The sequence below is a fragment of the Clupea harengus genome, chromosome 9 (genome assembly GCF_900700415.2).
Source record: "Clupea harengus chromosome 9, Ch_v2.0.2, whole genome shotgun sequence".
NCBI classification, from domain to species: domain Eukaryota; kingdom Metazoa; phylum Chordata; class Actinopteri; order Clupeiformes; family Clupeidae; genus Clupea; species Clupea harengus.
Genome location: NC_045160.1, coordinates 28,744,564 through 28,757,166, shown reverse-complemented (window position 1 = coordinate 28,757,166; position 12,603 = coordinate 28,744,564). Strand labels below are relative to the sequence as shown.

The 12,603-nt window shown below is 40.4% G+C and overlaps 2 protein-coding genes across 2 annotated transcripts in view; both read left to right on the top strand.

Annotated features, from left to right (window-relative positions):
• Positions 1 to 409, top strand: part of LOC105891131 (chordin) — a 5,020-nt gene extending 4,611 nt beyond the window's left edge. Inside the window, exon 5 of the mRNA XM_031572935.2 lies at positions 387 to 409. Coding sequence (XP_031428795.1) covers positions 387 to 409 — 23 coding nt within the window. The remainder of the gene's footprint in view (positions 1 to 386) is intronic.
• LOC122133143 (protein NLRC3-like) overlaps positions 1 to 12,603 on the top strand; it is a 383,696-nt gene that overhangs the window by 35,154 nt on the left and 335,939 nt on the right. The gene's annotated exons all lie outside the window — the stretch shown is intronic.

The window sequence follows — 12,603 nt, the reverse complement described above, 5'->3', positions numbered from 1 at the left end:
AGTATTGGGTTAGGTCTACAAGATTGTTTTTTTTTACATTAGTGAGAATAGTAGATCTAGCTGCTAGCACAAGTTGCTGTGCAAAGTGAGCTGTCAGTCTACAAAGAGGAAACACCCATCTATGACTGAATGTCCGCTGGATTGGTGGAGATCATGCTGCCATATATCCAACTCTGTCCAAGCTAAAGAAATGCTACCTTGATGTGCCTGCTAATAGTCTCCCCAGTGAGAGGGTGTTTTCTGCCGCTGGCAACAACGGGGCTAAATGGGGCTTAAGCCGCAGGGCCCACAGGCTGGCAGGACCCTGGTTGACACACAGGAAGTAGGGCCACATCAGTGCGGTGTACATTTGTAGCCCTTTCCTTGTTCATGTGTGGGTGTGACAGGTAGCTTGTCTCTGAGCTCGTAGGCTCTTCTCTGTCAGAGTACACACCTGAACACCAGACGGGTCCAGTGTCCTACAGGGTTCAGGGGTTAGTGGTGGTGTGTTGCTGCCCTATAAGGCCACTTAAGGGTGGAGCATACCAGTGTTCATTAACATTGCAAAAGCATCGTGATTAAGCCAGTTTGGATCCAAAAGCACATGCCAGCCATCCCAGCCATCTGGGTATGTTTTAGCATTCACACCATAACACAAATAAACTAGAATTGGATTTTTGAATAAAAAACAGAACACAACTGTATCAGCTGTATTTCACACTCACACAGTCACACACAGACACACTCCCAAGCATACACTGACCGTGGTTACATGGATTCGAATAACTGCCTTAGTCGGACTGAAATCGCATTATCCGTTTCATGTAAGCACCTTAGTCGGATCGTAGTCGGACCGCACATAGTCGGACTAACACCCCTGGATAACTCGATCCGATCCGGTTGATAATTCGACTATTGCGGCATGTAACGGTGAATTGGATAAGGAACTGGACTTTGCGTCTTTGCGCATGCTTGAGATCCCGCCGCCCTCCTCCCTCCCTACCTGCCAGGTCGTGACCCGGAAGACGAAAGAGACGATACGTTGTCTCAACTGTTCATACTAATGACACGTTTATTTATGAATATCCTGCAGACTGTCTCACAAGCTTATTCTTGTTGACTATGAACAAACATAACAGAAGAGGTCCGAAGATATGAGTACCTTTACAACCCCTCCTTAAAAACGTATAAGGACGTTCAAATTACGATACTTATGTGGTGCCAGTGTTGACAAAAACGTTGACTGCGACTGTTTGGACAGAACGCGCTAATTCACCGAACAAATACTTTCATATTAATTTCCCACCACTTGTTAGTCATGTCATCCATTCATATCGATGTGAATCAATCAATACTAATACATCTTTAACTGTGATGTGTTTTTGTTTCATTTCACAACGTATTTACTGTATAATCAACGATAGCAGGTGCCCGCTTTGTAAACAGTCCACATTTTATTTGCTTAAAACACACAGCAGTACTGTCAAATCAGAAAGCAATCAGCTGTCAAAGGGCTGTTACCTGACCAAATACCTTTCAAACTCGGTGATAGTATTCACAAACTAATTTGTTCTTCATTCTATCAAATATGATGAAGTGTGGTCCGCGACGGCCACAAAGTAAATTATTGCGACATTTCTAACATACAACTCAGAACGAAGAGAACACCAGCCAGTAGTAGCCTAATCTAATAAAGAGTTGCCTAATCTATTAACAAGGTCATGGATTGGGTGGCTTAAGACAGGAACTATGAAAAGAAAATAAATGAGAAAGCCTCTAACATAGACAAGGAGAAAGTGGTTCAGCCTCATTGGGAATTAATCTCGCCGCGGAGTTGCATTCAAAACACTGTGTTTTCTCCCGCTGAGACAGCAAGATGATAACTAGGCTATATTCTGTGTTGTGTGACGTTGGATAATGACAGCTCTTAATTATGAAAAGTTGACTACTAGGATGGCTGTATTAATGCCAGTGGGCTAGCCTACTGTTGGTAAGTGAAATACTGCGGTCAGTATGCGCATCGTTGTGTTTTGTGATGTCTGTCTGAGTGGTGTGATGGGAGTATGAGGTGTGAGCGAACTATAGTTTGTAACATAACTAAGTCACGCATGGAGCAGGGTTCCAGATGCTTTGCCTTGCACATTGTCATATCTATAACTAGCCTTACTGGTACGTACAAAAAGGAGAGCCCACCCGCGAAAATCATGTGTGCGCTAACAATTGTCTGGCGCCAGGTCTTGGGTAGGAGGCATGTTGTTCCGGGGTATTTAGTTAAATGGTCCGCGAATTTTTTTTTATTGGCTAAGTGGTCCTTGGTCTGAAAAAGTTTGAGAAAACACTGCTTTATAGACAATAACGATCATACACTCCCATTGCACTCAAACAACCACACTCAAACGAGGAGATATTGTATCAATTAGCCTATTAAGTACTGTATTTATTGATTGCAAAGAGTTCAAACGTTACAGCAACATAACTTTGCTCCGGTCGCTAAATCTGATATATCCGTGTGCATCATCGCTCTCCCTCTCTCTCTCTGCCACACCCACCCTGTAACCTACGTGTTTATACATTATAGAAGCAAGACCATTATATTGTAACAAATCACGGAAGCGTGGTATATTTGTTATGGCTTTTTATTAAACACTAAAACACAACACACTGTCACAATGGCACGGGCTTTATGCCCTGGTGCAAGTTACCACGAACAGACTGTGCTACCGTCACCCACCTGTATAAGCTCTGTCCCAACACAGAACAACGACATGTAATTAGAACGGTAAGGAACATATAGGGAACGTCGTTGAGCTAGTGCATCACAGAGTATAACAGTATGCGCCCGCTGCACGGCATTACGGGGCGACTATGCCGGCACGTTAAAATATTCTGGTTTAAAGTTAATGCTTGTGAAATCAGCTGTCACTCGGCTATTACCTGACCAATACCTGTCAAACTCGGTCATAGTATTCACAACTAATTTGTCCTTCATTCTATCAAATATGATGAAATTTGGTATTGTACCCGTGAGGCAAGCCTGAGTTAAGTTCTGTTCGGTTATCTGGCGCTGAAAAAACCCACGAATAAGTACTGTCAAATCAGAAAGCAAATCAGCTGTCACTCGGCTATTACCTGACCAATACCTGTCAAACTCGGTCATAGAAAAATATCATGAATGCATATTTATTACAATGGGGAAACTATAAAATCGGAGTACGGACAACTAATGCCCAGCGTTGACGATGCAGATATAGAGCTGGAAACAGCTAAATGAGCTACAGCCCAAATGCAGTGAGCTTTATCAAGCCCTGGAAAGTTCGGCACATTTGCCCGTTTCCACAGCGTCTGCTGAGCGGTCATTCAGTACAATGGGGCGTCTTAAGACATATCTTACGAAGTACGATGACTGACAAAAGACTGACTGGACTTGCTCTCATGAATATTCACACAGATTTGGAAATCGACAGCGAAGAAGTACTAAAACAATTTGATGCAACTGGCAGAAGGGCAATGCGTTTTGGCTGTAACCCATTATTTGCGCGCGTGTGTGTGTGAATGTGCATGCGTTTCTCTCGCCTTTTATCTTTCACCTTTGAATAATGTAACTTATAAACACGTTGGCCCAGCAGAAACAAACAAACAACCCAAGAGGCAACAAGCATTTCTGGACCGATGAACAGACGCGATTCATGCTCAATCAACTGTTGTTGTTGGTAGTGGTGAAGAGGTCAAGCGGAAATGGCTGTATCACCACTAGTTGTAATGAAAACAGCGCCACCTATCGTATCGGATATGACATGCTTTCGGCCAATGATTCGATTTATTCACTGCCATGTATATTGGGATAATAGCACCTACCCTCGAAAGAAAGCATAGTCCGACGAAAGCAAAGATTCGAATTATACCATCATGTAAACACACTGACTCACTCACTCACACACACACACAGTCACACAGTCACACACACACACACACACACACACACACACACACACACACTCACACTTACCCTAACCCTGGCGTCTCACTCTGACTGAACTCTGGTCTCTGCGGAGCGGATCAAAGAGCAGTGGGGAGGAGGTGCAGGGGGAGGGGGCCTTATCTCCAGCACTCCATACCTGAGAAGCACTAGCATCAGTGGTATAATTAGCAGAGATAGGCATGGACAAACACAAACACACACATGCAGATGTTTTGAGGGATGTTGTGCATATAAGCAATTGCAATAACTTATTATTAATTCATGACATTTTTTAATACAACAAAACTATCCAAGAATAAATAATAAAATGTAAGTAAATTACATAATTCATAAAAAAAAACATCACAGAAACAGTTAATGTAACTTGCACAGGTCTTAAAAACTACTGTTTTGCAGTGTTGTATATGTAGGTGGCTGACTTGGCTGCCCAAAAGTGTTATTTTTTTAGATGGGGTGTACTTTGAAGGAGGCTTAGTAAAGTACATTTTGCAAGATAAAAGAGCGCACAAAGTGCTGTTATTCAAACTAGTTCTATTTTCTGTAACAATTTTTTTTACCATACTGAAAGTCCTCTCTGAGGAGGCATTACTATGTGGAATGCAAAGTAATGCCTTCATCGGCCTAGCCAGCTGACTGAAGCGCTCATCTTTCCCTACAAGGCCCCAGAATCTGTCCACTCTCTGTTCCTGAGGTAACTCCTTGCTGTCTGCAACCTGGTAGTCAGTCAGTTCCTCTCTCAGCTTATCAGAATCAAGTCTCAGTGGAGGAAACAAGCACCCTAGCCTGTTGTCACTACACAGTATGAACACATTTGCAAACATCTTATTAGTAGGGTTACTTAAGAAATGCTGAATGTACTTAATTCTTATAAAAATCTTTGCTCAGTTAGGTGACTTAAAAGCAATAGCCTGTGAAGAAAGATAAACTGCGCAATAGAATGTTGCTTGCCAGATTGACAAATTGGTTGAAAATGGTATAGTGTATTTATTGTGTACACACTATATGCATTGGAATGCGTTGATCTGTCAAGGTTGACGGATCCCCATTCAAAGTGAATGATAGGTGTCTTAAGACCTCTCAGACGTATTTTTTCAGTTACAATAATGGGGTTTTTACATTGTACTGTGTCTATTTCTCGGTAACTTTCTAAAAATATAAGCAAAAAAAAGTCAAACAAACAACTTTTAGGTACAACTAAGGACCATATACGGAGTTTTTTTAAGCTTCGCGCTCTTGAGACGTGACCACACTGCAAAAAATGCCACTCTAGATTTAAGACAAATTATTACATATTTAAGCATAATTTTGCTTAAAACAAGCAAATTTGGCTGCCAGTGCGTTAAGCAAATTTGACTTGTTAAGATTTCTTAAAATAAGACAGCCTTCACAATTACTCCAAAAGCACAGAATGTCCTGAAATAAGACTAATTCCACTCATTTCAAACCATGTAGTTACTTAAAATAAGCCTGATGTCTCTCAAATCTAGTGAACTTCTGAGGCATTAGTACTTGAAATAAGACAATTCAAGCACATAATGTCCTGAAATAAGACTAATTCCACTCATTTCAAACCATGTAGTTACCTCAAAATAAGCCTGATGTCACTCAAATCTAGTGAACTTCTGAGGCATTAGTACTTGAAATAAGACAATTCAAGCACAGAATGTCCTGAAATAAGACTAATTCCACTCATTTCAAACCATGTAGTTACCTCAAAATAAGCCTGATGTCACTCAAATCTAGTGAACTTCTGAGGCATTAGTACTTGAAATAAGACAATTCAAGCACAGCATGTCCTGAAATAAGACTAATTCCACTCATTTCAAACCATGTAGTTACCTCAAAATAAGCCTGATGTCACTCAAATCTAGTGAACTACTTGAAATAAGAGACAATTCAGGCTTTTACATAAGACCACAATAATAAAAGTGAAATTTAGACTGACAACACTGATTTCAAGTCATCTAGTTACTTCCAAAGAAGTCTGTCATCACTCAAACCTGGAGTACTTCTTAAGCATTAAGTTACTTAAAATCAGACCACAAGCTCTTAAAATCAGGAAACGTGACAACACATTATTTATCACTGTTTTATTAGCCTGTTAATGAAGAAAAACCCAATAACAGCCATTTGAGAGTAGTGAACAATAATAAGCATCAGAATGCTTAAATGTACTTAATTACATATTACACATAATGATTTAAGTAAACTGTCAGACATAAGGTACATTGACATCTACATAAACGATGACAATTCAGCAACACATCAAACAGTCAGAATTCATCAAAACAGTCAACAAATCATTGACAAATGTAGCTGGAAATACATTGGACGTTGTGTTACTATGTGCTGTCCTGACCTCCAGACATATAGAGAAAGAGTGGGGGGGGGGGGGGGGGGGTGACATACAGAAGAGTGACATACAGTAGGAGGTTGACAAAGAGAGAGGGAGAGACAGACTAGGTTTGGATGAATGCTTGACAGTCAGCAAGCACCTTTTATATGTTGCCGTCTTGTCACTCTCGGTGAATAAAATCTTTGAGTACCTCTGTTTGTATTATGGACAATAGCCTAGCAATACACTTGGAATATGTTAACTGGAACACATAGTAGCATCCCATCAGTATCATGAGGGATTTCCAGAAGCATGTCCCTTGGCAAGGTCATCAGTTACGCAAGAAGACTTGGGGTCCTCAGATGGCTGAAGCAACAAATTGGGGGAGGGGGGCAGAATGAAGTTAAACCACAACACATGAACTTCACAAATGAAAGTATTATGTACTGACACTAAAACCCACCTCAAGAACATGGTACAGTGCCTCACTTGCCGACTTTTCTTGGAGGGGCGGTTGGGGTAAGAGAACATTTTTTGGGAGCGCCTCCAACAAGGGCAATGGCCTGTGCAGCTGCAAACAAAGTGGTATAAGTTAATGTGCAATATTTATGATGACCCTGAAAACTATGGATACAAAGAAGCACTGAGTAAGCTGCAAGTCAATGTAATGGGTCACTTGTACAAATGACAAATGTAGTGGTGTTAGAACCCTCCAGTGACAACCACCAGTTTGCTGAGATTCAAGGAAAAGTGTAGTAGCATATCGGCTATGCCGCCGATAATGACCACCTCACTGTACATTATCCCTTACACAGCTTTAAGTTTTTATTACTATTTTTGTTATTACATTTCTTACTGCCACTCCATGCCAGCCAGCTAACTATTCACTTCTAGGGAAACCATGCATAGCCAGTCTAGCCACAATCTTTGGCTTTATCTAACCATGTACTATCATAGACTTACCTTCCAGAAGTGACTGTGTTGTCTTGTCCAATTGCTCCATCTGTAATTTAAAGAAAAGGGTTGTTACTCTTTCAGAAAGAAAAAAATCTTCAACTTCAAGTCGAAGCTTCACTCAGGGTGGGGGATCCTTAACCTATAGAGCAGCTAGTTAGCTAAGAGCTAACTGCAGCTACTAGCTATTATATCACCAACATTCACACTAAATGAATCCTCTGAACTTGCTTACTTTTTACAGACAAGACTACTAGGGACACTTTCTGACATTGTATTACCTGGCACTAGTTTAAAACATATGAGAGACGTTAGCTCAGTCGACATGGCTTCAATTGAATTATTGTGCTAGGTTAGCTGTCTTAGCTGACGTCAAGTGTGCTAGCTTTGTTTGCTAACAAGTTAATAACTTCAACCAGAAGTCTTGGTTTTTTACAAACATTTTTGTTTTCAATATTGCTGACGAATTACCAAAGTAGGCAGAGGTTAAATTATGTTAACTTACCTTTAGCTTTTGAAGTCGAAAGGCACAGCTCTTGTACTTGCTTCAGTTCACATCACTGGCATGCAGCTCAAGCAGCTCAAGCGACATTTGAGATGTGTTGGGTGCGTGCGTTCGAGTGAATTCGATCCTGCCACCGAGTGTGAGGAAAACTTGTGGTTTATGACAACATTTCTGACTGAGCATCTTGTGATCAGTGGTAATCCACAAGTATCGCAAGTATATTTGACTGTGTTTTTTAAGTGATTTAGGTCACTTTTACTACGTGGTGCAATTAAGTGGTTGTTAAAACTCATATCTAGTTAAAAATAACTTGAATTATGACCTTTAATGCAATAAGAAAATAACAAGTGAATTTATGCTTGAAATGAGACGTTTTCAACTTGACACTATTGCTTAAAATAAGACTACCACACTTGAAATGGATCCTTTGCTCATATCTAGTGTTAAAGAACTCAAATTAAGTTCAAATGTGCTTATCAAGGCAGCGCAAGTAATATTTGCTTGAAATAGGTAAAAATAACCTTATCAAGACAACACTAGGTAAGTCCAATTTAGCTAAAAACAAGACCAACTAGATTTTTTTCATCTTAAAATAAGAATAATAACCCTAGGTTAGAAAAGCAGTTTTTGCAGTGCATAAACATGATCTGATTGACTAGAGCCTGTGCTGTCGTATTTGCATGAAAGGCAATTTGATTGGCTAACGCTTGCGTTGCCTCTCATGATTGCGTTTCATACGTGATCTGGCAAATTTACAACGTTGGACACACATTTTGATTTAATTATTAATAAAATACATTTGTACCTCGTAAAATACGGGAGATTACCGGGAGAAATGACAAAACGGGAGGGCGGCGGGAGATGGATCAGAAAACGGGAGAAACCCGGGAAAAACGGGAGAGTTGGCAGCTACAGTAGATCCAATGCCCTCAACCTCACAACCCCCATTAGCTTCGGGTCTGGGGAGGGAGACAACTCTCTCCAATATTTTAAATTTGGAATGCAGTAGGCTATCCATTTGAAACGCTCCTTTAAGTGTTATAGTATAACCAACAGGAGCTCACCGATGTGTTAAGTGGTATTGGTGATACTACTCTGTGTAAGAGTGAAATTACTGTTGCTTTTTGTAGACGGTCCCTGCCCACTCAGTTGGCTGCACATACCCATATTATTTGTCCAGTTCGTAGGACGGCTCGTTTTGATGAAAATTCGGTTGTAGCTTGTTGTCTACAGAACTGCGGTTTGAATGATTCGTCGTTTGTGTTTTTACAACGTTTCCCTTATGACTATTGATGCGGGAACTTCGAATCGGTGAATATCTTTCCAACTTTACCGAAGTTTGAGTTCGTCCTTTCCGTTGTTCCGTGTTATGTAACTCCTCCATCTTACAATGGGCGGCACATACAGTCTAGCCTGTTAGTGTAACCTGCTAGCTTACAGTTGCCTTGGATAATAGAGACTTTAGGACATTAACACATCGTTGTCCACATGAAAGTCAAAAATAAACAGAACAGTAACCATGCTCAAAATCTGGTCTACATCGAGTGATTTTTCTTTCCCTTTTTTTTCGTTACCAGTAAGCTATTGTATTCCTGTCATTTCAAAATTCTCGGACAGTCGACTATTTTAAGCAAGGCCTGTATTAGGATGTAGACTAATTGTAAGTGAGGCTATTGTAGGGTTAATGCTTTCTATGATTCACAATCAAACATTTCTTACAGCGAGATAAAAACAACAGACTAGGATTCCCATCGTGTTGAGGACGGACGAAACATTGTAACCTAAACTTTAGCTTTATCATAGTAACATCAAACATCAGTTGTTAAAGCACCGATTTAACCGATTACAATTCAATGCTGAGATACTCACAAACGGTATTTTCTGGATATTTCTTTGCTGAAAAATTGAACTTGCGTGCTAACAAAATGGAAGAAAACGAGTTTAGTTTCACTTTCATGTGAAGTGCGTACGTGGCGGCTGTTTGAAAATTTAAAGGGCACCTACCGCATCATATCGTATGATGTGATAGTCCACTCTTCATCGTTAAGATTAACATTATGGTACGAGGCGATCCGGATTAAAAATAGCCTTTAACCACGCGGATATGATCAAACTTCTTTTTTTAAATAACTTTTTTACTCATTTTGAGACGGACACAGTATGCCTGAAGAAAGCCCATGGCATGCAGGGCCTGCCACCTGTCTGACTCACATGAACATTACCCCATCCATTAGGCCCACACCACGCCACACCACACCTGTCTGACTCACATGAACATTACCCCATCCATTAGGCCTACACCACACCACACCACACCACACCACACCTGTCTGACTCTCACGAACACTACCCCATCCATTAGGCCCACACCACACCACACCACACCACACCTGTCTGTCTCTCATGAACATTACCCCATCCATTAGGCCCACACCACACCACACCACACCACACCTGTCTGTCTCTCATGAACATTACCCCATCCATTAGGCCTACACCACACCACACCACACCACACCTGTCTGACTCACATGAACATTACTCCATCCATTCGGCCTACACCACACCGCTTGTCTACATGAAAACACCCCACCCGGATGAAAAACACAATTCACAATTCACAAATGTATTACATGATTCACAAATAAATGTAAAGCGATTCACAAATGTATTCCATGATTCACAAATAAATGCTCCTCATCTCAAGCCGGAGACAATGTCCGTTACTATGACGGGTGGTTGTAGTCCACATAGACACGATAATGTGTTTGGCTAAAATTGGAAGAGATCTGATAGGCTGCAGAGAATATCTTTTAGAAAAAAATGCATTTGTGAATCTAAGCTCATTAGGAAAGTTCCAAAAATCCACACACACAAATGCAGGGATTTGTAACTCCTGTTCGTCAGGTTGCAAACAAATGTCATGGGGTAATTTATTTGTGAATCATGAAATACATTTGTGAATCGTGTAACATTTGTTTGTGAATCACAAATCACATTTGTGAATTGCGTTTTGTTTGTTTGTGAATTATGAAACTAATCTAACTCCATATTAAAGTGCTGACAATCTGCCATCATGTAGGCTCTGCTCCAAGATGCGCTAACTCTGTCTGCTGTACCAGTTTAAAGTGCTAGATGCGCTAACTCTATCTGCTGTACCAGTTTAAAGTGCTAGATGTGCTAACTCTATCTGCTGTACCAGTTTAAAGTGCTAGATGCGCTAACTCTATCTGCTGTACCAGTTTAAAGTGCTAGATGCGCTAACTCTATCTGCTGTACCAGTTTAAAGATGCGCTAACTCTATCTGCTGTACCAGTTTAAAGTGCTAGATGTGCTAACTCTATCTGCTGTACCAGTTTAAAGTGCTAGACGCGCTAACTCTATCTGCTCTACCAGTTTAAAGTGCTAGATGTGCTAACTCTATCTGCTGTACCAGTTTAAAGTGCTAGATGCTCTAACATCGTGTCTGCACAGAAGGGGAGATCCCTGAGCTTACATCAACCCCTTGTGTCTGCAGAGAAGGGGAGATTTTAAAACCTTTATGTTATCTGATCATCTAAATGATCAAAAGGGAATTAAAAACATCTAAATAGTGTGAAGTTGAAAGAACAAATGGACCAAAACAGACCACAAAATGTGCAAATCCTCAATATTATTATTTAATCTTTCTGGGTAAATCCTGTGCATTATGTTATTTGCTGTTTAACTGTTACTTTAATTGTATTTAGTAATGAAGTATTTATTTTCAGTAGACTATAATGTTGTCAAATAGAGGTGACCAAAAAAACAGCTAAAGGGACAAAATTGTATGATCTGGCATCAAATGCAGAAATGTGCATCAAATGCAGAATGTGCATCAAATGCAGAAATGTTCATGTCCATTCAGTGTCTGTCGCATCAGTCATATTGTCTCCAGGTGTTTTAAAGAAACTAAGGCTTGACACTCCAGAGTAAACGCACAGGTGTGTGACGACCCCTCCACTCCACTAGGTGTCCTTTCCCTCTTGCTGGCCCTTTTCCAGGTTTCCTGTTTGGAGTGGTGGGTCATCAGGCCTGATGAGTTACACCTGTGGCCGGTTTGGCTCGGTGGCCTATACCAGCACTCCTTCTCCAGTTCCCGGGAGAGATCCCTTCCCCGTTGCAGACGGCTGCGTTTTGACTGTTGTTATCCTTATTTCATTATCTTTGTAATAAATGATTGTTACTTCGTTCATCCCTCGTCCGTCTCCCATTTAGTTGACATAGCTTTGAGTCAGGCTGTCAGAGGTGACAGAGACTGACTTTATCCACTGTCTCATATTCCACTGTATTTTATCCACTGTCTACTACTCCACTGTATTTTATCTAGGGCTGAACGATTTGGGGAAATAATCTAATTGCGATTTTTTTCCCCCCCAATATTGCGATTAAATTTAATATGCGATTTTTTTTATTTTATCCTAATTTTTTTCCCAACAGATCGTAATGAATGATTTCAATATGACCAACACAATATTAGATACATTTAGTGTAAAATATTATTTCCCACAATTAAAATGTGTATTTAACTGCTCATTACAGAATCAAGAACAACAAATCGGTGGCTTTGCCACTGTGCATTTAAGTAATTTTAAACAAAGTCATTGTAAGAATAAACAAAAGGCATGCACTTTTTAAACACTGTGTGCAAAATTTACCATCTGAAGATAATGTAATTTTTTTTTTTAGATCACGTTTTTAATCGCGGACGTTGTGGTTAGAAAATTCTATCATATTAATCGTTAATCCCTAATTTTATCCACTGTCTACTGTATTTTGTTGTGGAATCCTGCTATTACTCAGTCCAGCCTGTGGGGGGCAGCAGTCACCTGT